Source organism: Pyrgilauda ruficollis, unplaced genomic scaffold, assembly GCF_017590135.1.
Source record: "Pyrgilauda ruficollis isolate IOZ18807 unplaced genomic scaffold, ASM1759013v1 scaffold26, whole genome shotgun sequence".
Lineage (NCBI taxonomy): Eukaryota > Metazoa > Chordata > Aves > Passeriformes > Passeridae > Pyrgilauda > Pyrgilauda ruficollis.
In genome coordinates, this window is record NW_024523933.1 from 1,387,520 (window position 1) to 1,414,206 (window position 26,687).

General features: G+C 42.2%; 1 protein-coding gene across 1 annotated transcript; it reads left to right on the forward strand.

Annotated features, from left to right (window-relative positions):
• Nucleotides 1-6,792: 6,792 nt before the first annotated feature.
• Nucleotides 6,793-23,791, forward strand: KLF5 (Kruppel like factor 5). The gene is made up of 4 exons (XM_041471274.1): nt 6,793-7,227; nt 9,115-9,991; nt 11,132-11,191; nt 23,564-23,791. Exons 1-4 carry the CDS (start codon nt 7,015-7,017, stop codon nt 23,740-23,742), a joined length of 1,329 nt encoding a protein of 442 aa, XP_041327208.1. The 5' UTR covers nt 6,793-7,014; the 3' UTR covers nt 23,743-23,791.
• Nucleotides 23,792-26,687: the final 2,896 nt, after the last annotated feature.

Below are 26,687 nucleotides of genomic sequence, written 5' to 3' on the forward strand. Positions count from 1 at the left end.
ACAATTGTTAGAGACGTTAATACATTTCATGGACCTTTTTTAAATGTTTTTTTTTCAATGCGGGTCGTTGACTTCTTAGGCATCTTTCTTTCTCCATGTTATTTTTCCATAATAACTGCCATCAAAGTTATATTTGCTGTTACTAGTTCTTCTCCCAGCTGTTGAGTGTCTATAATTATAACTGCTTTACAAAATGCCCTCTAAAGAGGCAGAAGGCAAAGGGCTGTTCTTTTGAGAAAGAGGTGTTTTGACTTCCATGGGATTGTAGACTTTCAGGACTGCACTCACCTCACTCTGCCTGCAATTTATTTCAGCTTTGTCTAAGGCAAAATTTGCCTACCCTAGATGCAAGACTGTTTGAGTACAGATATGGCTTAGTTTTAGGAATTATGCAAACATTGGCACTAATAGTATGAACTCTTCTGCCACATCCCTAAGGATAGAGCTCCATGACACACTGAAATTTAGGTTTCTACTCTTTTCTGAAAGGGTCAGCTCAGGTCCCACAGGGAACATAACCACAAAGGCTCGTTAGCTCCTCTGGATAGCCAAAGCTCTCTCTCAGGGCCTCTGTGCTTCTCCAGGATCACAGTGAGCAGCACACTGTACCCTGCAGATATTGGCCTCTAAGGGCCCCAGAATCTTCTCTGAGCACCTCTGAGCTTATCCTTTCTTCCCCTACTTGAAAGGACACTGCATAAGAAGTGAAGAATTTTTTTTCTGACCACATCCCTTAATTATTTTTTCTCTCAACTCAACAGCACGATTTAGTTCCAAATGAGCATTCATTGCTTGACCTCATTATGCTCCTAGGGATTGTTAGCCTGGCAGCTCATTGCTTTAATGCCCTCCTAGCTTGTCCAGCCAGACCATCCCCTCTGCCATGTCCAAGCCTGTATAGGCTCCATCTCCCACCTGGCAGACCAGTATTTCACAAGACCCAAACCACTCTCTACTATGTTATTTCTCTAATCAGGAGATTTCAGCCAAAATACGCAATTACAGCAGCTTTACAGTCAGCGTTTATTAACAGATCCTCAGCATAAACATTCTGGAGCCAAAAAGTGCTTTTTTTAGTAGTAAAAAATGTGGGTTTGTCTCGCATATTCAAGCAGTTAAAACACCACATAAGACCACCTATTGCTAAAAAGCATTGCCAACACCATTTGCTCTTTTAAAGCAGGCAGCCTCTGCATTGGACAGGGGAGGTGGAAGTAAAGAATGGTGATGGCTCCTACTAAACTTCCAAGTAATGGGCAAACCACTTTGCCAAAAACTGTGAATGTTATTTTTGAAGTACCTTAGCATTTTAATTAATCTTGTCTCATTACCCCGCATGTGCAGATTTCCATCTGCTCTAATAGTACATAAATAATTAAATGACATGCTGAAGGAGCATGTCATTGTCATTTCTGGCCCTTCCGTGCAACAAGTCAGAGCCAAGCAGCTGTATGACAATGGATGAAAATACAGGAAAGACTCATCTCCTAAAGCTGAGTCAGTGACCTGTTGTTCTCAAAAAGACCTGTTGTAATAAACAGCTTCCAGTTTAGACATACTCTGAACATAGAGAGGTCAAAAAAACCAAAAAAAAAAAAAAAACCCTGGTAACAAGAAATTCTTTTTCTGTATTTTTTCTCGTCAAATGGGTTGAAAATATTTGAACTGTACCTGAAACCTAAGTAATATGAGGCTGTTCACCTGAAGTTAAGGCTTCTTAAAATCCATCTAAAGATTGGGTTCAGCTACTGAGTAAGATGTCTTGTTCCCTCCAGACAGGTTGATGATTCTTAATCCAAGAATTCAAGTAATGAGCAGTTGAAGTTTCCATCTTGAAACATCTGTTCTGCCAAGTCAGCACTGGCCTTGATAAATAGCAAATCAGACTGATGCATGCAAGTGTATACACACATGCTCAAGTTAAACTTGAGGGAAAATACTTGAACAGACCTCTGCATAGACAGATTTATATAATTAATCAGTAATTAGGCTTTGTACAATGCAGACTGACTCAGGTCAAAACACAGAAAATGCAGACATGGTAGGATCTTTACCTGTTGCTGCAAAAAGTTTTTTCAAAGGTTGTTTGTGGGTAAGTTTACATACCTTTATTTAGTTGTCACAAACCTTCACTGCTATTTTAACTTACTCATCTTGCAGTGGAAGAAAAATATGTTTAGCTAAAGGATGAAAACAAACCACAAGTACAACTGCATCTGCGTGCTTTTAGTAATCTCAGCAAACTTTAAACAACTTTAAAAGTTTGCTTAATTTTTAACTGTGCAAAATAAAACTTTGCGTACACCTCTCATTTTATGAAGTCTGTACCAAGATTTGCAATGGTGACTCTTCCTGAGCCTGCAGAATAAGGGAATAATTTCTTTTTGCAGGTTTTTTATAGTCTTTATATCCTAAAAATTTGTCAAATCCAGTTCTGGAGTCACTCTGTTGAGAAGGTTTCTACCTGATGCGATGTGCCAATTCTGTTCCATTAACAAAAATGCCAAGCTAGTTCTGGAAGGTACACCCTTCACTCTCAGCAGAGCAGCAAAGAAAGCCTGAGGAACTCCACTGGAAATGGGAAGGTTTGACACAACTGTCCTCTAGAGTATACAGGGAGATTGGCAAAACAAAATCTCACTTTCTGCACATCCTTCAAAACAAAGCCTTCTCCGAAGGGAACTAGAGGTATTTTCCTGATTGTAAGGCTTTGCACACTAGAGCAGGAGTGGAATGATATGACTACTGAAATGTCAAGAGGGGAAAGAAGTCAAGATGAAATGTGTTTTTACTCAAATGCCAGGCCGAAATAATTAAGGAGTGCCATTTGTTATTTCAGCAGGAATATCCTTCTCTCCATATGGTCTATCACAGTATTTCTGGTACAGTGAAATGAAAAACGGGAACTGGGCTTGCCTTTCATAAGCAAAGGGAACACCTCCGTAAGCGAACCCTGAAACAGCAAGAGATAAAGGTGCACAGGAATAGACTGTCATTTCATGATTTCCCACATTCGCTTTAGCAGAAAGTCACCCTGCTACATTCCTTGGTGTGGTGCTGCTGGATTATATAGCGCGAGTGGCATTCGCAAAGCCTGTCATGAGTTAAGATGGTACCTCGTGGCTGGTGCAATCCTGTCTTCAGAGGAAAGTCAGCATGAGAAAAATAATGACTTTCTTAAAGTAAAAGGATTGTGCTGGCTCTTTTGAAAGTTAGAAGTAAAAAGAGAAAACATTTCTTCCCTTGGGGAGATGGAGTCTAATGAGTGGCCAAAAGTGCAGACAGCTACTATTTTGCAAGAAGAAAGTTCATGCCCACTTCTCTAGTAAATTTACGTGAAAAAAATGAGGTGGGTATTTGCTGAATCAGAACAGGCCTCTCGATGTGTTTAAACTCCTGAAAGTACAGTCAGACATCTTCCTGTGGCTTTCAAGCCTGGCTTAGTTCAGTTGAGGTCCTTGGTCCTCCTTCACCTCACCATTATGAAGCAACTTGTCCACATCTTTCCAGTCGTTCCCTGTGCCTCCAAACAACATGTGCAGATCCCTGTAACTCTGGCCTTGCTCCTCTCAGCAGGACAGTGGAACACCAGTACCCTTCCTAAGAGGGAGGTATGTCTTATGGAGCGATGAGTTAGGATACCAGAGAGCCTGTCTCTATCCTGGCCCCCCTGCTGAACTCCTTTGCCTCCAACCCCACTCCCACAAGGCAGTGCTCTGCTCCTCCACTGCCAAGCTCCCAACTGCCTGGGACTTGACATTTGTTCTTGTTTTCTCCTGTCTCCCCTAATGGGCATAGCACTACTAAGCGAATAGGAATGTACAGAACAAGGGAGTTCAAAGTAATTGAGTCTACATTCATTCAGAAAGCCTGGATCCTTGCCCACTCAGAACCTGCAGCATCGACATAGTTTCAGAAAGTTTAACCCTTTTCCCCTGAACCCGGTAATGCTCTTTCGAGTGTAGTGTTGCACCTCTCTTGCCACTGACCATGGACACTGAAAAGTGTCTTTCACATGCCGAGCTCTAGGTGTTTACCAATCAATGCTGTATTCCTCCCTTTTTTTGCTGTGTGGGACAATAACGAAAGACCTTGAACTGTCATTTTCAGAAGATGCCCGGGGACTTGTGCTGCAGAGGAATGATCACTTAGCAAAACTACTAAACATATCTGCCTAAAGTCTGTCTTACACAAACAGGGCTGTGCTGGGTTGAAAATAGCTTACTCGGTTTTCTGCTGCAAATTCATCTGTTAAGGTGTAAACTCACTTCTACCTCAGTCTGCAAAATCAGTGAATAATTAGAAATGTTCCAAAATTATTACAGCTGTAAACTCCTTTTTTTCCTTTATGATTATGAATTATTGCATTATGAATTTTTCATTATGATTAATTTTTAACAAATTCTCATTTCAATTTCATTTAGGAGATGACATTAGTTGGCAGCTTATTATTGACTTAAAATTTGTAAATAAAAATTATTTGTTCAAAGAAGTTTAACATCTAATAACAGTGGGAATTCTTGAAATGGCCTATCAAATAATTTTTGTGTCTGGATCTAAAAGTGCATTTATACTATCTGTAAAATAAGTAGCGCAGCAATATGTAGGTCAGATAAGCAGTGGATCTGAGCAGGAACAAGAACCTATCTGACTTTCTTGTTTAATTGTTAGTTATAGTAGAAAAGTCAAAATAAAAAATTGCTCTTTAAAAATTATATAGTCTTTAGTCATCTTCCACTGATTGTTGCTTGGCAAAAGACTGTAGGACACAGACCATCAGTAGCACAAAAAACATGGTGATTAGATTGGATTTATTCATCTGCAGTTCAGACCTAATTACATCCTTTCTAAAAAAATTAAAACACATTCAGAGATGCTTCTGAAAATGTTTATATACAGAGCTTTACTCTGTGATGCCATTCCAATTAATCTGCCAAAGCTTTTGCCAGGGCAGGCCCTTTATAAATACATATATATAAAACAAAGCAAAACAAACAAAAATAACCCAAACAAACAAACAAAACTTTTGAAATTATCTGTTTATCATTCATTTAATCAGATGGAGAGAAAACATGCAAATAAGGTATGCAAGTCTCAGAAACACTTCAGTTACTTACAGCCACAGGATTCATATAAATGCCTGAAAGTTACCAGTACATGCACAACATCGGACGCTACCTAGTCCTAAGTTGTGCCTGATCTGTAAGAATTCATTTCCAGCCAGCAAGGTGTAGTATTGATAGTTTTGCATTTTAAAGCTGTTAGAGAGCAGTTTATATTAACCTTGTCCTTTCAGATGGTCAAAAACACAGTTTGAAGCCTAACAGGGCTGACATAGGGGACATGTCAGGTATTCAAAAAGCGTAGTTTGAAGTTTAACCTTAAACTAGGGTAATGTGAAGGGCATTCACAAAAAACAAGACATGATTTTAAAATCTGATGGTTAAAACACGTGTTCCTAGGTTTGAGTGGGGAACGAAATGCCAGCCATGAGTCTTCAGTAAAGGACACTGAAGTTGCATATTGCCTAAACGGGAATACGTGTTGGTGTCGGATGGAAATGAGCCTGCACGGCTTTAAATGCTGCGCTGACGGGAGTAGCCGGATCTACGTTAGTAATAACAAGCATCAAGAGGCTACATATTGAAACAGACAGTTCGTGCAAAGAAATGTTATGCTGAGCTCTTCCCTGGTTCTGTAATTAGCTTTCTGCATGCAGGCTCTGAGGCATTCTACTCGTTGTGGACTGGGCGGCAAAGGGGAGGAGTGCCAGGCTGACCAGAAAAAATTTGCTTTTTTTACGTTTTAAAAAAGAACCTTGTCCGTAAACGATACGGGATAAATACGGGGAGGGGGAGGTTGCCAACATTTCTGTGGATTCCCAGACTCTCTCCCTGCAAACCGAAGGCGCAGAGCTGACAGGGCTGGGAGAAAGGTGGAAAGTTTATACTTTTTTCCAAAGCTCCACTACATGCTGTACTTTTCCCATACGACGTGAGCCGGTCGGTGTTGCACGAAAGGACGGCGTCCCTCCTTTTTCTGCTTCAGCGAAACATGCGGCAGCTTAGCTCACCGTTCTGTGTCTACGGGGAAATAGGCTTTGCGTCGAAACCACACCTCAAAACAAGTAAATAGAAACTTGCCTCATTTTGATGGCGGGAGGAGGGGGGGGAAAGAGAAGGTTCAGTCGTCGCTATCTCTTTTCCTCTACCCGTCTTCCTTGTCCTCTGCGCTATTTCTGTAAAATGCTGAAAAACTTCATTTTCACAGTGTACGGGGTGGGGGGCGGGTGGATGTGTACTGCCGGGCTGATAATTATTAGCAGCAGGTTTCGAGTACGAGTTGCCTTCAGGACAAAAAATAATAAATCTGAACGACTGCCTTTAAAACCCTTTTGAAGATGAAAGGTAGGACAAGACAGTTGTTTTAAAGTGCCCACATTAGCAGTGCTTCTTTACAAGACTATAAATAATAGTACAAGCACGAGAGAAGCCTCGGCGGAGCGCCGCACTTGCTGAAAATCCGCTTCCACTCCGGGGCGAGCGCCGCGCCTGCCGCTCCTTTCCGGGGACTCTGCGCAGGGCACCGCTCCCCGGCTGCTGGCCGGGCGGCACCAGCACCGGGATCGGGATCGGGACCGCTCCGCCATCGCCGCCGCTGCGGGGCAGGGCCGAAGCGGGCCGGGCCGGACCGGGCGGCGGGGAGGAGCTGCCCGCGCTCCCCGTAGGCAGGGCGGGCGGCAGGGCCGGCCCCTCTCCAGGCTGGGTGGGGTATAGGGGGGGCCGGGGGTGGAGTAGGGTGAAATAGAGGCGGGCGTGTGTCACTGGGTAGATACCCGCAGCCAGGTACAGGCGGAGGCACTGACGATACGGAGTGGATGCGCTCTGGGCTGGTGCTCCTGGGCAGTGAGCGCACGAGCAGCCACCGCCCGCCCGCCCGCCCGGAGCCGCCCGCGGCTCACTCGCCCTGCGCCGGGGCGGGCAGCCCGTCCGCGCCGCGCCCGCCGCCAGCCCCATGGCCACCAGGGTGCTGACCATGACCGCCCGCCTGGGGCCCGTGCAGCAGCCCGAGGAGCCGGTGTTCGCACAGCTGAAGCCCGTGCTGGGGGCCCGGGAGGCAGCGATCTTCCCCGGAGAGGACATGAAGCAACAGCCGCCGCCGCCGCAGCAACAGCAGCAGCACCCGGGGGGCGGCGGCGCGAACCTGCCGGCGGAGGAGATGGTGCAGGTAGGCAGCGAGCACCGCTCACAGCCCGCCGGTGGGCTCTCGGTGCCCGCGCAGCCCCCGGCGCCGCGCCTCGCCCCGGCCGGAGCGGCGGCTGCGGAGCGGGCGGGACTGGGTGGGGCCGGACTGCGGGGCGAGGGCGGCGGACACCGAACTCCGGGGCTGTGGCGGCAGTGGCAGTGTGCGTGTGTGCCCGTGTCGTGTGTGTGTGTGTGTGTATGGGTTCGTGTGTATGTGCGGGGGAGCGGCCACGCCGCCCATCCCGCCCGTGCGGAGTGCCGCGGAGCGGGGAGCGCTCCCGTGTTCCCGCCGGCGGAGCGCGGCGAGGCGGCCGGGGCCGTCCCGGGGAGGCGGGGGGAGCCGGGCTGCCCCCGCGAGTGTGTTGAAAGCTACAGCTGCTGCCTTCGCACTTGCCCGGCGGCAGAATTAGAGCGGCCGCCTGTCCTCCTCGCCCACGCAAGGAGTCATGTTCGGGGGGCGGGGGGGGGGAAGAGCACACGACTCACTGGTAACGCGGGACTTCCCAGGACTTTGTGCCCGTCCCAGGAGGCTGTTTGGGAACGGATCCGCAGGCAAACAGCTGGAGGAGCTAAAAGCGGGACGGTGCCAACCGCAGCCGGGCTCCAGCCCGCGGACAGTGCTCGCTCCAGGGGCGGCTCCCCGCGCCCTGCGAGGCACCGGCGCTGCCCGGGTCGGCGGAGAGGGAGCCCCGGTGCCGGGCAGCGCTCTGTCGGGCGCTGCCTTTCGGTGCTGTCTTCCCTAACGAGTAAATAAGTCCCTGTCTTCAAAGCGAGCTGCCCTCGACTCGTAAACAAGAGCTGGAAAAAGTAGCCTGGCATGTCGGGGCAGATCCAGATCAAAGGGACGGGAAGGCGGCTGTGTTTGTTTGTGGTGTTTACCGGGGGTCTTTGAAGAAAGGTCCTAAAATCCACTTTCGGGCAGAGTTGCTGTTTGTCAGCTGCTTTCGCTTGCGGGGTGCTAAACGGGTCTGGTATGAGCGCTCTCTTGACAGGGCAGGGGGGAATGTAGCATTTGCCCACTGAAGACTGCATGGTAAATGTTTTGCCGATGACTGTACGCCAGTAATGTATAGGGCTTCAGCCACCCACGGATTCCCTCGCACTACTGTGCTAAGAGGGTGATTTTCCAGTAATTAAAGAGCTCTCCGAGAGCCGATGCGTGGATAGGGACATGTTTATCACGCTAGACAATTACACACTGCATAGATTATTATTGGTTTAAGTGTAGTCCTGGAGACACTTTATACAAAGAGTACTCTGATGTAGTCAACCCGTCTCTTTTTTATTCGATATTATTAATAACTTTACACTTTGGTGTTGTATTTCTAATTAGATCCCGTTCTACTAGGGATGAAAAATCATGGAAGTATGTTTTATATATATATATATATATATAAACATTATTTGAAGTATTAGTATTCAGATAGTCAGCTGAGGATGTGGCTTTTACAGTTAGCATTTCAAAGAGAAGCGGGTGAAACAGATAGGCAGTCACCCTGCTCGAGCAGTGAATTCCAGAGCAGGAGATCTGCAGATTAGGCACAGCGCCTGTCACTTCTGTGCCTCGAACTGTCTTTTAGGCATAAAAGATGAAAAGTTTGTGTATGCTGAAACATCAGATCTGTCTTAATGTGTGAACGCTTTGTACCGTGACTTTATCTCCTTGTCCTTGATGATGTTGATCAGTGTGCTGATTGTAAAATCAAGCAGGTTTTCATTAGTGTGAGCATTTATAACTTCCTCTGTAGGTGTTTTGCGGCTGAATGAACAGTATTGCCTTTTATTTGTAAAGCCTCACATGACTTGGATGCCATCATCTTTCTTAGCTGGTAACAAACCATGTGGATTATGGTCTGTTTTGTCTTTGTAGACGAGATGTGAAATGGAGAAATACCTGGCACCTCAGCTCCCACCCGTTCCTGTCATCCCTGAACATAAGAAATACAGAAGAGACAGTGCCTCGGTTGTAGACCAGTTTTTCACTGACAGCGAAGGGTTGCCTTACAGCATCAACATGAACGTCTTCCTGCCTGACATCAGCCACCTGAGAACTGGCTTGTACAAATCTCAGCGACCCTGTGTAACCCACATCAAGACAGAACCATCTTCAGTCACCATCTTCAGTCACCAGAACGAAACTACTGCCCCTGCCCCTGCTCCCACTCAGGCCCTCCCAGAATTTACCAGCATCTTCAGCTCCCACCAAACTCCTGACGTGAACAACATTTTCATCAAGCAGGAGCTTCCTACTCCAGATGTCCATCTTTCCATCACGCCCCAGCAAGGCCAGTTGTATCAGCTCTTGAGCTCGCCGGATTTAGACATGCCCAGCACCACTCCTCAGGCAGCCGTGATGGACTCCCTCAACAATGTCTCCATGCCCTCAGCCATGGCGGGCCTTAACACGCTCTCCTCGGCTGTTCCACAGACTGCAATGAAACAGTTCCAGGGCATCCCCCCCTGTACCTACACCATGCCAAACCAGTTTCTGCAGCAGCAGGCCCCTTACTTCCCTCCTTCACCCCCAAGCTCAGAGCCTGGAAGTCCAGACAGACAAGCAGAGATGCTGCAGAATTTAACCCCTCCTCCATCATACGCTGCAACTATAGCTTCCAAGCTGGCGATTCACAACCCGAATTTACCAGCAACTCTGCCCATAACCCCCCAAAACATCCAACCTGTCAGATACAACAGGAGAAGTAACCCAGATTTGGAGAAAAGACGTATCCACTACTGTGACTACCCAGGTAAGCAATCTGTGCCAGAAAAGCCCAGCTCTTGCAGTAAAAAAAAAAAAAAAAAAAGGTGTGAATAATAATGGATGAGGTATAAGTGGTTTTCTTCAGCTGTGGTCTACACCTAGGGAGAACCAAATAGTTCTTTGTCCAAGTAGAATTTGTCTTCATCACTGTTTTGAATGGAAGACTCTCACACATTCGTTAAATAATTGGTATTCTTCATGTCATTTGTCATTCTCTTGAGCTGATTTTACCGTGTTACAAAATGGAGACTCTGTAGAAAATGAAAAAATAAAAATTTTGGGCTTTGCTAATGTAAATCAGTGTGACTGTCCAGTATTCATGATGGAGCAGAGGCTCAGTTTGTCCAGTGCAGTACAGCTCTGTTTGAATTTTCTGGCACTGCAAGAGTAATTTCAGCTCCCGTAGCCAAGGCCAGAGCCATTCTTCCCTGTTACAAACAGGAGATTCAGCTGCCCTCATAAATCCATTAAAGCCATCTCTGAAAATTGTCCACAGATGGATTGCCTTCTGCACTGGAGGGGAAGAGGGATCTGACTGTAAAGTGTGCTTCCATGTAGTGCGTGATCCCAGATACAGAGCGTGCACACCCGTTGTAAGCACAGAAATTACTGTTCCCCCTTTACCAACTCTGGGTGCCATATCACCCGTTCGGTGTGCCTTACAATAAATGCCCAGCGAAAGAGTTGTGTTGAGCCCTGGGTGACAATGACACGGAGTCTGGCTTGATCAGGTCCTCTTGGAGTTTAAAAAAACCCAAAATCAGATAATCCCCCTCTGCTAAGTTGTTGACTTACGTAGCAGGTGTTACTGTGCATAGATTGTAGCAGCTATTGGCCTATATACTACATTACAAAGCAGTAAGTTGACCAGAAACATACATGTTTTTCTCTTTTCTGTGTCAAGCAACATATCTCTAAGAACATTCTGTATAGAATTTTGCTTCTAAATGGCAAAAACTGTGCCAGAAAGTAGTAAACTTTAATGTGTCCAGATAGTACCCCAGCACTGAATGAGGAAGTTTAAACATAGTGTGGAGTGTTTCTGTTCTCATTACTGAAACCTCTTTGCTTTTTTTTTTTTTTTTTTTTTTTTTTTTTTTTTTTTTTTTTTGTTTGTTTTGTTTAGGCTGCACAAAAGTTTATACAAAGTCTTCTCACTTAAAAGCGCACCTGAGAACTCACACAGGTATGTATGCACTCGCTCTCTCGCTGTCTCTCGTTCGTCCGTGGCTGACGCGTTCTCTGACAAAGTAATCACGCTGGGTCTGCCAGCTTCTCCCTGTTTTCTCTAGAGTGCTGTGGACAGACTGGCAATTCAGCTACAAAATATTTGAGGATTGGTCAGTGAGAAGCAAAATTTGTTTTGCTAATGCAGTTTTGTTAAACCTCAATGGAACTCAAAATAGCTGACAATGAAGTAGATGGAAACTTTACTTTTCAGTCTAAAATGCCATTGAAGTGTTAAGAAAAAAAAGTCTTATTTCCTCCCCAACTAGTGAATTAAACATAGTAAAGATGTTCTACGTTTGAAGATTTATCTGAGTAGATAGAATTTTCTGGCTTGGGCTTTCTTTCTGACCTTTTAGGATTATTAATCTTACAATTTTTCACAAATGTCATGAAAACTCCAAAGATATGTCCATTTACTTTGTCCTTGGCACTAAGTGGGCTTTATTATTTTTTTGAAAGACAAGTGGTTCTCCATGTTTTTTTTTTTTTAAAAAGGACATAATTTAGATTTTTAAAATTTTTCATTCTATCAGGGAAAGACATTAAAATGAAGAAAATTAAAAGTGTCAGTGTGTCACAGTTGTTTTTTTTACCCTGATCAAACTGTGCTTGCAGCTACAGAGGCCGTCCCTGTTCCTGGAGCCGCGAGGAGCGGAGCTGGGGACAGTGTTGGTTGTGTGGGCGCAGGAGCTGTGAATGCTGAGGACAGTGGCTGGGAGGTGGAACTGCCCCAGATGCTCTTCCCAAGTGTTCACCTGCTGAGGCAGGGGGGAGAAGGGCAGAGGGAGAGAAGGAAAAACACATAGCTCACCACCAGCACGTCTGAAAATGTTAAGGACAGTTCTTTGCTGGGATCTTGGTACAGAACCACTCATGCTAAATTGGTGAAAAGCACATGACTTGATTTTGTAAAGAAATTAAATGAAAGGACTGTGACTCCTGTTTTCAGAAGTGAATGTGAACCCCGGTTCTTTTATGCATGGGCTTAGAATCAGAGCAAAACACGAGTCACAGTTCAAGCAACTCTGTTATTGAAGAGGAGGACTGTGCCATTCAAGGAGTGAGTTTTCACCTAAGCTTAAATCAAAACTTGTCCAGAGCTATGGTCTAACAAAATGTTTCACTGTCTCTCTGGAAACAACGCCTTCTGTTCAGCAGCTATTATAAATGGATTGTTAGATTGTTGTAAAGAAGTTGAGTCCATGCTAAGTGTTACTAAGGAAATCTTGTTTTCAGAAATGAAAGTTACTTGTGTTGTACAGTGAAAAATTAAAAGCAAGTGTAGAAAATTATTGTTTTGCATTAGGGACAGACTAAGCACCAATGCTGTTAAAAGTATTCTTAATATATAATCACTTGCTAGCAGTAAGTTTAGTAAGAAAGGAATATTTTCATGAGGCTGCAAATCTGAGTAGTGTCAGAGACTAGAATCCCAGTTTAATGATCTGTAAATTTAAGTGTACGATTTCCACTTGCGCACTTCAGCCAGGAACTAAATACCAGTTTTAAATATCTTGATTGCTATTATAAAATAACTAGGAAGAGAGATAAAAGCAAAGCTTTAGTCTAAACATTAACACTACGTAGTCAGCATTTGAAATGAATGCTTTTCCTTTTTTAAATCAATTTGTATCTTTTTCTGTGCCTTGAGCGGTAATGACTTCAGGGTTTACAAAGTTAGTTCTTGTATGCATAGCAATACATACCTCATGGCTAGCATATATTGCTTAGGGTCACTAATGTTTATTGTTACCTTCACTTTTTTACCTAGAAATGTGGATAAAATGTGCAAAGGTCAGAGGAGCTGATGTATTCATGGAAACAAGAATGTTGTTTTAGATAAAAATCTAGTGAACTTAAGCAGGTCTGTAATACAAAGGGTCTTCTGGGGAGGTGAATGAAGGGATAAACTGTCTAAAGCGTGCATTACATGCAAGAATGTGAGTCCTGTATCCTGTTACCTGCAGTATTTCAGAGTTTGGATTAGTTTAACTCTCCTGAATATTCACTTCATACTTGAAGTTTTCCAGCAGCGATTCTGATCTCTGCCTTAACATACGATTGAAGTGTGTTTCAAGAGCCAGATCTCTGACTTCAGGTTTGATGGATTAAGGAATGCTAAAGTAAAGGGGTGCAAACTCAGGGAAATCTGTGAAGTTCCTCAGCCTTCCCCGAGAGTGCAAGGGAATCTTGCTATTGATCTCGGCAGGGATCGATGCCGAGGGCTAAATTAGGGGATGTGCCATTGTTCATCCCATCCCCCCAGAACTGTGAATTCATACAGCGCTAATAAGTTTTGATTTTTCAGTTTTAAAACATTTTTAAAGGACCTTGTGAAGCTTTTGCCTTCAAAGTCTGAAGCAAATGTCACGTAAGCCGTTTTAATAAAGTTGTGTGTGATATTCTTTCAAATCCCTTCAGGGATAGCAGACCTGTTTATCTGGCTAAACCCGTTCTTTAGTAATCATGGACCACTGAAGTTGTTCTCTCCTTATTCTTAGTTTCTTAACAATACCTTTTAAAATTGGCTGCAGTCTCTCTCTCATCCCAACCAGTCCCCGCCCTTCTCAGCAATCTGTCATCTTAAAATAAAAGAGCCTGCAGCAAAGTTTGTCTGCCATTAAAAATCAAGACAGACCTCAAGGTTTTCCTTTTGTATTGGAAAATCTCAGCCTTTTCACAGTATTTATTTAGCAGCCTTTTTCTTCTGAAAAGCTTTCCCTGGGTTTAGTAGATGATCTCTGAGAACAAGCCTAAGGGAAATGTTACTTTTGATAGATGGAATGTAGGCTGTACTATATTTTTTTTTAGTTCAGATGTGAACATACTGTCAGATTTTACAAATTACATCTAAAAAAAACTGTAGGAAATGGGCAAGAGGAAAATCCTGTATCTTTTTCTTCTTAGGTGTTCCCGAGCTGTTTACCTTACACCAGGTCAGGTGGTATAAAGTGATATAGTTATGCTGATTTAGTGTAGTTACACTGGACTCTTGCTGTTGATCAGGAATCCAGTATTCCTGCTAAGGGCTAAGATAGTGTTATGTGTTTGTGCTGGTTGCTGAAGCAGGCACACACTTTTCTTTCCCAATGTAATGCTTTACCATGTGTTAACGATGAAATAAATTTTAGTTGGTAAATTGGCAACCCCAAAACAGAATGTGAACAAAGGTTCAAGTGTTGAAAAGATACAGAATGTTTTTCGTCGATTTCCATGCTCCAGTTCTGGAGCAGATGTGTAGTACTTTTAAGGTATTTTAATACCTTAAAACACTTCAATATGATACCTGAATTTGATGTTAGTTACTTCTGAAACAGGTAAAATGGTACTCAGTATTTTAAAGTACCTATTAAAACATCTTTCAAAACAGGTAGAATTTTTGACCTTTTGAAGCAGATAGTTTCTTTTAAAATAATGTTACCTGTTCGTCATGGAACAAGTTTTGTTTCGTACACGGCATTGCGCAACTGCTGTATCTAATGTGTGATGAGGGGGTTGTGCGTTTATCACGGGCTGTTCAGCAGCAAAGCCACCTGAAAGCTCTGGCATAACAGCCGTATGTCCAAACTGAAACGTGTGCCAAATCTCCGGGAAAAGCAGTTACTTGCGTATTGCAGATAAACTTCATTTAGTTCTTCTGGCATCCAAGTATATACACATATATATCATGTAATCATTTAGAAGCAGCGGTCTTATAACATGTCCTTTTAGATTTCTTTTTATGCCAGGCATTTGGATTGTGGACATTGACTATTGGCTGTGCAGGCACCTGGAATACCTTGCCTGTTCACTACCTGTAATGCTGCAGAACAGCTGGCTACGGGGTCAGTGGGGAGGTTAATTATTTCTGTGAGCAGCTGCACACTTCAGAATTGTGTATGTTCTTAAGAGGAAAATCTGTGATTGTTTTGGACACATCAAGGCACGCACATTGAGGACATTTTCCAGCTGCATACTGGTTTTCCGTATACAGAGTCTTTGTACAGGCATGTTCTCTGGTCACATGGTGGGCTTGCCATTAATAGTTTCTAGCATTAACTGCAGAACTATTTCATCTCTATCTATAGATCTAGCTTGTATTTGGTGATGGGAAGTGGAAGCCGAGATAACTCAAGAGAAATGGCATTTCCCTAATGAGATGCACTCAAAATACTTCCACTGTCCCTGGTTATTTCAAATGTTTATATAGGCATGGAACAGCTGCTGACTTGTGCGGTTTGTCAAGGTGTTAAACGTTTTATTTTATTTTAGATCTCTGCCTCAATAGATCCAGAATTAGACTGATGGTGAATCAGAATTAGAACCAGTTGTAAGCAGTAGACTTCAGCAGTCCCTGGACTTGGTGCTCTCAATTCACCATACCTGTATAGGGACACTTGTTCAGGGTAGTGTCATTTGCCCAGAAATTCAGGAAGAAGCCTGGTTGGGAAGGGAAGACAAGTAGTAGTTGGGCTCCTGCTGGAGGAAAAGCACATGGGGGAAACATGGATGAACTCAAATCATAACGAGACTTTGGTGAGGGATTTTGCTCACGGTGTGCAAGTGAGGAATAGAGGCTCTAAAAGACTCTGCCTTGCTCATGGTTGCAGCCGTAGCAAACCTTATCCTGAAATCGTGAAAATGGCAATTAAGTAATACTTCTGTGCAGATCCAGCTTCTTTGACCTGTTAAACGGGTGAGTTGCATAGATTACACTTTGAGGAGCTGTCAGTAAATGCCATCATTGATAGAGACCATAAGGAAAAGTGGAAGAGAGTTAAAGAAAACTGTTGACAAAGTGCATTAAAGTGCAGTGTTGCTAGACACTGCTGAAGGGTATGTTAGTATCTTTTATTTATGAATTCTGCTAAATCCATTAGTTGCCTGTGTGAGAAATGGAAGTACATTATTTTCCTGTGCAAACCACAATTTAAGGGAAAATAATGCATTTTTTTCAAACACTTCATGAATGATCACAGGCCTTGGGAATAATTGATCTGGTTCTTCATCTGCAGTCATAAGCAGAATGGGAAGTGTTTGAATGTGTTGCTCAAAAGAGGTTGAAATGTTAGCAGCATAAACCTAAATTTTATTTAAACATTACTGATCATTCTCACCGGTATCCAGCATAAAATTTCTATGAAGCAGGAATTAAATTCCAAGGTGTCAGGTGAGGGTGTTCCAGTTAGATTTTAGATACTGAAAAGAAAAGCCTAATATTTTCTTTTTGATTAAAAGCCTAGAAAGTCCCTCTAAGCATGACAGCTTAAAAAACTGTTGTTTCTGTCAATTGCTCCCTGAGAGGATTAAACTTCAGTTCCAGGATATTTGATTCTTGATAAGGAAACTGTTGACCTAAGAGACCAGCTTTAAATATAGTTCATTTTGAGACCGCCCTACATAGGCTAATAGTCCCAAGATTCACAGCAATTGCCAGTGATTAAAACTTTCAATTATTTGATCAGACATTCCTTATTGTAATTAATTTCTGAGGCTTGACTGGGACGACTGGCTCCTGGTTCCAGCCAGGGTAGTGTGTTGCTTGTTGTTTGTTAGATGACCTGCACCTCCCATTGGTGAAAGATTAGAAACATTTAAGTAATGTCCTAGTTTAGTCTGAGTATCTTGGTAGCAGCATTCCTGTCCTGTCAGGCTGCATTATTTATATTCAGAGATCTCTTAACAACTCTGATTAAGGATATATTAAAACCTTTGATTTTGGCGAGTGTACAGGCCTTTTCTTTGAGTTAAAATACCTTTAATGTATTGCTTTTTTTTTTTTTTTTTTCCTTTTGGTGTATGTGTGCATACAGTAGATGGAAATCTGGAAGTTTAGAGTATGCGTTTAATAAATTCCATTTTAAGAGCACCTCTTATCTGACTGTACAAAAGCCAGTGTTATTGGTGAGAGAGCTAAAGAGCAGTTCTTGTACCACAGGCATAGGTGAGGAAATGTGTTCTTCAGCACAGGATGTGTAGACACAGCCGTGCACCCCAAATGGCATGGATTTCTTATAAACCTACTTTAAAAAATTCCTTTCCTCTGTGTTTGCATATCTCCTTGAAGAGAGACCACCTCTGTTAAGACAGAATGTTATACCAGAAAGAAAATAAACTGTTGCGCAGGGCAGTCAAGATTCCCCACTAATCCTTGAACAGCATAAGACAACACTTAGCAAAATAAGTGTGCTTCTAGCACTGGTGGGAGTGCTGAGAAGGTAATGCCTTCTGCACCTCTGTAGTCAGACAGTGAATTCCTTTGACTGTCCTCTTTGATCACCAGTGAGTTATCTTTTATTCCTGTTCATGCTTCATTTATCAGTGGCTGGACTTTGTGCTGAGCTCAAAGCTCTCTGTTACAAAATTCCTTAAAATGCTGTTTCATTGTGAAGTAGTATTTAATAGCAACCCTTTAGCCACTGCTCTAGTAGGCAGAGACCTTATTGCATTTAGAAGTGTGCTGCATATGTTGCTCACTCATACCATTTGTGGATGAAAATGTCAAAGACTACGTTTGTTCTGTCACACACAGAATAAGCTGGATGTACCTGGCTTGCTATCAGTCCTCTCATCCATCTCCATCTTGGACAGCTGAGAATTTTAGTGCACTAAAGATCTTTTAAACACCTGAAGAATTACTTATTTTAAAAATCTATCTTTCTGTTCTTTCTCAAAAAAAAAAAACCCCAAAACCAAACCTAGAATCTGCTTTTAATGCTGACTGCAGCACTTAGCACTTAGTCAATAAGAGAAAGAAGATCTGATTTTAGGTAAACGTTGGGAGCAAAAAACTTCTGAATGCTTGCAGGCATACACTCCAGAAGCTACTTTCAGGTCTAGTCAAAACTATGGTGCTGTTAGCTAGGGAAACACTATTTCAAGCAAACTAAAACAGAAAAAAACATTCCATTTGTTCTTATTTTTTTTCTAAAATTTGAGACTGTGTCAGGAAATTAAGATACCTGATGTTAACATGTGAAAAATTTGAAAACATGCACCAAAAAGCTTTGAGACAACATAAATCTTTTTAATAATCTGTTTTAAAGCTGAACATGATAAAGGTTATGTACATAGCTGGTGCAGTTTTGGTACAGAAACTTCTGCTTTGTCTGCCACAATTTTATCACACCTACCTGAATATTTTTTAAGGCCAACCACTTGCTGCTAGAAATAGTAATAAGCACAAGTAATATTCAAATAATTGCAAGACTGGAGGCAGGGGGGCTGTCTTTATACTTTTATACCCTTATGAGCTGTAATCAGGTGTTGTGATTTTGGAGTCTCTGAAAAGTGTACTATTTGTTATTCCTTAAGGAAGCTCCAAATTCACTGCTCTGACAGAAATTTCTGATAGGAAACAAGTGAAGTTGCAAGCATTGGCCGGTGTAATATCTGTATTTGGATTTCTGCATACCAATAGAGTTACCTAACTTCAGGTTTGAAAATCCAGCCCTTGCTGTTTACAACTTTTTTTTTAAAGAAAGCCGTCCTGGCAGTGAATTGCAGAAATAAAGTCATAAAACTCTTTGGTGAAATAAGGAAGCTTATTTTCTTCTTAATGGGGAGATTCATCAATAACTGAGTCTGTCAGTGACTTGTTTTTTCCAAACAATTTTAAACAGAAACATGTTCTTCAACAGAGGCTGCGTGTTGAAGATAGAGGGTGTCTTCAAAATGACCGTCCCCCCCGGCACTGGTGGCACTGTGCCTTGCCCAAATGAGCATGGCCATGAGGGTCGCTGTCAGCAACTAGAATTAAATGTTAGGAAAGCCACTGGTGCATTTTGACACAACTGAGTCAGAAGATAAATTAAAGGGAGAAGGGGCAACGTAGTGTGTGTACTTTACTGGTCCAGACCGCTCTCCTGTGGTATTGATAAGAAACCCAAACCATGGGATCTGCTGGGGGAGGTTTTATCTGTTGAAGTGGCTGGCTGGCATAGCACGTTATATGTGAACATCTAAATGTCTTTTTTAGGTCCTTGTAATCTCACAGCATTATAAATAATTTTTTAATAACAAATAGACATTTTGGAAGCAAAATAGTCTCCTTTCAGGTAAACTCCCTTATCTCTTGCTGCGTGCTTTCTTTAAAAGACTTTCCAATCTAAACACTAGGGCTTAAAATGTCTGTGCTGAAACACAAGTCTCATTCTCATGCTCCACAAATGTATTTTTTTTAAACTGGAGAATGGATACAATCAAGAGCTCAAAAACTTAAAAATATATTTTGTGATGCATAAGCCTAGCAAAATATTTTAAACCATTGATACTGGAAGGAGGTTGTGCAGAAATCCAATTAAACTTGTGAAATCCCTATCCTGTTGAAGTATAATTTAAAGGAAAGCAGTTCTGTTTCCCAGAAGTGCTGTGTATAATATTTCTGGCTTGGGAAGAAAGGGTTGGAGTGTGCTATTTGGCTGGAAATCGGTACCAGCTTCCTCCATGGTGTTTTAGTTGAACAGTGTTGACATTCTAACAAATCCCGTGGAAGCTCCCCTGAAGTGGAGGAGTTAGCTGTTTTCTTGCTTTTACAGTGAAATATCTGTTTGATACCATGATCGTGTTCCAATAACTGAGCTGTACTGCTCTTGTGTTTGATGACCAGTGGCATTCTTGGTTTAACACCCTATAGAAACCCTAAATTGCTGGAGGAAAACCAAATACTTCTGAAACTTTACAGCTACTGTATTTCGTACAATCATTAAAGTAAACAAATCTTACATTACTATGTAGCCAATGAAAACAGTGGATAAAGAGTTCTGTGTCCCTTGTTTTGTATACCTGATTTTTTAAAAGTAAGTCTTCAACCCAGATTTCTCCAATCTTTAAAGTCAGCCCAGCAAAGAAGTAGGATCACTTCAAAAAATATGAGACTCTTTTCCCCTTGCTTGCAGGAACTTAAAACCAAATTCTTATTACTGCTAAATGACAAAAGGCATGTGTATAGGTTGAGAGAGAGAAAACACTACCAGCTAGTTGTTCTTCTGCTTGCTCTAAAGGAGTGAAAATTAATCTCCACCTACTTTTTTTTACCCCCCTTCCTCCTTGCCCAAAAGGAAAACATTTGAAATTGATTCAGTTCTTAAATAAAACTTTCCAACGGAAACTAGCATTACAAACATAGATATTCAGTATTTTACCCCTAGGATTTATTCAAAATAATCTGGGCCTCTACACTGGCACTAAAAATATTTTTTCCAGTTCTCACTGTTGGCCAAAGCAGGGGTTAAAAGCACTGTTATGGCTTTAATTTCCAGTACATAAAAGTAACACTATTAAAACAATCTGAGTAAGGCACCAGCTTGTTGCCTGTGCTCATCCCCTGAGCAGCGCTTGGTTTAGCTCAGGTCTGCAGCAGTCTGCCAGCAAGGAGGAGGTGCTGTTCTTCATGGCGCTGCCTGAGCTTTTCCCTGGAACAGCGCTGTTGTCCACGATGATGATTCGTGGCTGTGGCAGGCAGTGGTGTGACCATGACAGTGTGGTGAGCTTCTAAACAGCGTCTCTACAAAGTTGAGTGCCCTGGAGTTTGGTGGGGGTCCTGGCTGTGGGACTCAGCATGGCCTGCGAGGCTGTGGCACCCAGCAGGGCACAGGGATCGCTGCTGCCCAGACTGCCGGCACGCCAGCACTTCCTCTGCCAGGGGCCTTCACAACACCTGCTGACACTGCTCGCGTGTTAGGAGAAGTTTTAACAGGGGACACCTTTTTTTGTTGCTGTTCAGACTCTGACAGGGTCAGGTGTCACCTCCACAGGACAACTTTGAGGCTGCTTTTACAGTGCAGCACAGTCCAGCACTCGGTGAAAGTTGCATGTATTTCGTACCTCCTCAGTAAAAACTTGGAAACAGATCTTAATCTCCAGGTCCCCATTCCATTCCGGTCTCGATATTCCTAGGCTTTTGTTAATTAGTGCTGTTTTCCTGCACTCTTTACATTCTCAGTCATTCCTTGTATAATTCTGCAAAACACAGGAAGAGGCATTTGGAGTAGATGGAGGGCTGACTGTGTATGCTCTCCCTGGACAGTGAGGGTGTCAGGCTCACAGCATTGTGAGTTCAGCGTCAAGTATAATGTGGCAGCTTTGAGTGAAAACTTCTAAAGAAGAATTTAAAGGAAACAGGGAGAAAAGAAGAAAGAAAGGAGGAAAACAAATAAATACACTGTCTCTAAATTAAGACATTTCAAATTCAGCAGTAATACTTCTGTGTAACCCCTGTGTATGCACATGTGCTTTAACACAAAGTATTCAAAGATCATCTCCCTGGTGCTGTGCCTTTGGATCAGCAGCACAGGCTTTTACTGCCTCCATTGTTTACCCAATTAAAATACATCGAGGATCATCTATATAGTGCAAAAGATCCCTCACTGAATAGGGACCTTTCCTGTCATTCTACTGTGAAGACCAAATGTGTTCTCAAACGGATTAATTGGTTGTAGAAAAGCTTTACACACCGAGTTTGAATGAAATTTGTATTTTAGCTTACAGTATGTGTTGTTGCACAGAGCAAAAAAGAACCCTCTGTGATAGATCATTCACGTCTTCAATGAGCATCAGAATTTACTCAGAGTAAATTCAGAATTTACTCTGTGACAGAAATCTGTGGTGATTTCTGTTCTGATTTGTGATCCACCAAATAATTACAAATTCTGTGAGAGGTGATGCCGGCCTCTTGTCTTTCCTAAGGAGTGTTATGTTTCCACCATGACTTCAATAAATCCCAGTTGCTGTTGATGCAAAGAGATTGTTGGTTGGGTGGGTGGTTAGTTTTTCTTGAAAAGGTTTAGTTCTGGTTGTGACAACACCTGCCTGTACAAAGTCACATCCCCATTATGAGCAAAGGGCTGGTTCTGCACTCAGTAGTAGATGAAAACTTTCTAGCTGATCAGACAAAGCAGTAGAAACTCCCAGACAAAAGCAGTTTCTTAATTTCATCTGCATGATAAAGAAGTGCCTTTGAAGTAATGTTTTGGAGCTTCTCAGATGGTATTACCTGCATAACTGATGCAGAATAAGCACTCTGAGTGCAGGATACTGGCCCCTCTCTTTCTTCCATGGTTGTGTGTGGTAGTGAAACAGGGAAAAGTAGGAGGCACTTCACTCTGCAGTAGGATTGCGCTGTCAGTGTAAAGGTTTGGGACCAGTGGAGATGTAGAAGATCTGTAAGATGGATTAGAAAGAACTGTTTGAAAAGCTCAGCTTTGGTCAGTTTCTGTTCCAAATGAAGCTACTGCCAAGTGCTTTGATATGCTCAGTTTTCTTTATCTTCTTGACAAATGGGTCAAATTAATACAAAATAATACAGGTAGCAATTCACTCTCCCAACTGCAAGTTGTTTTTGTCAAACAACATCAAACATTAACCTCTTTATTTATATAAAGCTTGCTTGTCTGGTGACATCATGCCCACACAAGCTCCTAGGCAGGTGTACGTACTCGTGTAAAATTCTGGTTTCACACAGAAGTCATCATGGCTTTGTGACTTCATATTTCTCTCATTTCAGTAAACACCTGTAAATTGTAGGCATGCTTAAAATACTGTGTTTCTATTCTAAAATGGATGAACATGAACATTTCAGGTGCCTGGGCTGGTTGCTGCTGTAACACAGCAAGTTTTGAGATGCCATGTTCTTCCTGCATCAGTGTAGACTGCTGAAGACAGCAAGAACTTGCCATCTTAAAATATGGCTATTTAAGCACCTGATTAAAGACATTTCATTCTGAAAATGGGTGCTTTGAACTTGGAGGTGCTTTCTCCTATTTATTGCTAGCCCCAGGCAGGATACCACAAGTTTTTATTGCTTGTGGCATTTTAGGAAACACTATGCCCGTTGTGTTTGTAGCACACTGTGCCCCTTTCTTCACACATCAGAAGCTCTTGAACAGATCTGCACACTGCAAAGAATCCTTATAGAAGTCTTCTTTCCCATTTCAGACCTCTTAAAAAAGCACTGTGTAACTTGCCCATTTTTGAAAGGTGCAAGTTAAGTTACAAATCAGGCTTGATTGTCACATGAGACTGATTTTTTTTTCCCCTACTCCCTCTCATACTGTGGTGAGTGTAAAGGAGCAGGTTTTGGTCTCATGCAGGCTTTTTAACTCTACATTTCTGTACCATAGCTCTCTTCAATTTGCATGTTTGGAAGTTTTGTACATTTTAATGAGGTATTAAATCCCATTTTCAAGAGCTGAAAAAACAAAAGGGCTGTTAGTTTGGGGCCTGATGAATAATTAGGATATGCCAGCTCCTTGTTTGTAATGGAAGAGCAGTGCCATTCGGTGCGGACTCGTGTTGGTTTTCTGCTGAGGAGTGGCAGCTGACAGCTCCATTTCTGCGTGCTCTGTTCCAGGTGAGAAGCCCTACAAGTGCACGTGGGAAGGCTGCGACTGGAGGTTCGCGCGCTCCGATGAACTGACGCGCCACTACAGGAAGCACACGGGGGCAAAGCCCTTCCAGTGCGCCGTCTGCAACCGCAGCTTCTCCCGCTCCGATCACCTGGCGCTCCACATGAAGAGGCATCAGAACTAGGAGCTGGACTGGTCGTTGAGGCTGTTCTGTATCTATGCAATTTCCTATTGACTCTCGACATACAACTGAAATTAGTTGAATTTTTGAGTGTATCCACTTAAAAGAGATCTGAAAAGGAACTGGAAATGTATATTTTGTATATTTATGCAGAAAAAGGGAAGACACTGTATCACAATTACCAGAGTGTTCAGTCGTTTGTTTGCTTTCATGATGTATATGGCTTTAGTCAGCAGGTTTCATCTCTTTACAAGTATTATATCTCAACACGTTGCAGCTTTATACTTTTTTTTTCCTCTTGCAGTGTTTTGACCAAAGCACTGTCATTATTGTGACAATGTTTAGTAAACAAATTAACGAGAGGATGCAGATGAATGCACACAGTGGAAAAGCCATGAACTGTAATCTGTCAGGTTTTTACTGGACATACTTAAGTACATGTGGGGTTTTTTTTTTTAATGTTAAGCCGTTCTGTGGATATAAAATACATAGAAAAATTCATAAACAGCCATAGAACAAAGCATTTTTGTTCTGTGTGTTGCATGTTTGCTATGACAAAGATTTTGTAAATATGCAAATCAGCTTTTTAGGTTTAATACAAAAGTTTTCTAAGAAACATCTGAAAAAAGCAGTTGTTTTACATTTGATAACATGGCACATTTATAAAAAAAGTTACTTAAATACCTCTCAAAATAGTACCAGTTTAGTCAGATGTTTTGTACCTGTTAATCAATGGTGTGCACTGAATATTCAAAGCAGGAGTTTGTTTTCAAATTGCATAAAAGGGCAAAACACGGAGAATGAACTGTAAAGTCAATGTTGGAAGCTGAAATAGCGGGGATAGTTAAAATGAACACAGAATGTTAAACCTCTTACCATAAGCTAAACTTAGTATCACTTTAAAAAGAAGGATTTAGGATACAGTTTTCATACACAGACATACTAAGCTGGTTCAGCACCAGTATGATCTAGTTTCATGTGGCTACTGGATGTAATTTACTAGAAAGTAAAGGATACAGTAATTTTTTTAAAATTACAGTGCAGTTTAGTTAATCCACTGTTCAGATTGACACATGCAGGGAAAAATTTTCTGCTTACAGAAGTATCTGAAACTCCACTGAAGTCAATGAAATGGTGCCCTTTTATGCTAACAATGACTTTGATCCACCGTGCTCAGCCTTGAAATCGTAGATGGAGGGCCAAAGATGAGGTTAGACCAGGAAGGATTTGGCCAGACAACAGGAGAAAACCAAACAAACCTAAGAAGTGTCTGAACTTCACAAGCCGTAATACTAAGCTGTCAACCAAAGGCTAGAATAGACAATCAAAATACCAAAAAAAAAAAGGGTCTTGCAGGAAAACCTAGCTTTGTTAAAACTGTTGTTTGTCTTTATTTATTTGTGGTATATGATAGACTCTTCTTTTTTTAAGACAATTTTACGTATACTTGATAAATTATAGTTTTGTTTGTTATAGTTAGAAATGTTGCTCTCAATGTAAATAGTTGACAAACGATGTAAATAATTTTGTAAGGCTTCAAATGTTTATACGTGGAAACACATGCAGAAATTGGTTGCTGTTTTGCTTCTTTTGCCTCCCCCCTACCTTATTTTTGTATTGTGGTATTTCCTATGCAAATGATGGAGCAAACAGCTGTATAGTTGTAGAATGTTTTGAGAGAGAATGAAATTGTTTATATATAAAGACTTTTTTTTTTTTGCAAAATAAAACAAAGTGCCTAATGTGTGTGTGCGTGCATGCGCTTTCTCTAGCTCCTGACAATGAAAGTTCTGTGTTTTGCAGTAGAAGCTGGAAATCATGACAGTATTAAGCAAAGAATGTCTATTCTGCATAGGAACTGCCTCTTTGGAAAGTACCTGGCGCTTCTGCATCCCGCCCATGAAAATGATACATGTGAAGGGATAAGGGTTGGTGCTTTTCTGCCATCTGAGCTTAAAAGGAAGTGACTGGTTGCCTGAAAACGGTTGCAGTTGTCCATCCACAGTAGCGTTATTGGGAATCAAAGGTACCTGTTGGGTGTATAGAAGTATCCAAATTCCTTCGCACTTTCAAAATGGTTAAAACCTATTCACACTCATCAACAGTGTTGCCCAAAAGAAATTTCTCTCCAAAAAGGTCCTTTCATGCCCTAGAAAGGCAGGAAGGTCCCACAGCAGCACTATGCAATATCAGCACTATGCCTGCCATACCAGTGTCTTTGGTGTTTCTCCCTTGGAAGTGGAAGTACAATACACATGAAAAATTCAAGTGGTTAGCATCTCTGGGGGTAGATCTCTCTTCTTTCCTCCAAGCTTCGAGAGAAAAGGCATACTGGGCTTTTTAAAAGAAATTTATCTTAAAACCAATGAAAGAGTCAGTTTAAATATAGTTTGCTAGCAAATGTTAATATTCAAACCAATCATTTATTCAAAATACCATTATTATCTCATAAGCTCTGGTTCCTAAATCCTTTCTTGAAATTCTATATTCTTTCCTTAATCAAACTTTTTCTTCAGTTTATTTTTCTCTCTTAATTATTGTCTCTCACATGTCATCTTTTATAAAATAGCTAGTATGGCATTAACCAAGTTAGTGAAGACCCAGTTAACTGCTAAGAAATTCTCCCTGAATCTCACCTAACTGCACAACTGCAAAAGTAAGCAGAATAATGTTTTGGGGCATAGGTAGAGCCATTAGAAAAACAGGCATTTCTGCTTGGAGAAGCAGCTGGAAATGAATTGGGCAATTGTCCACATCACTGGGAAAGAGCTTCTAGAGCTTATTTTGCTGAGTACCAGCAGTGATGGGCGCATTGGCATTGGCAAACTCCCCTGTTTGGCTCAGCCCCTGGTCTGAGCTGGACTTCTGGTGGGTTTGGTAGCCCCTGTCTCCTCTTTGCTGAGTTTTGTCTCAAGTCAGTGGATGAAGGCAGCACTCACTCCTCTGTT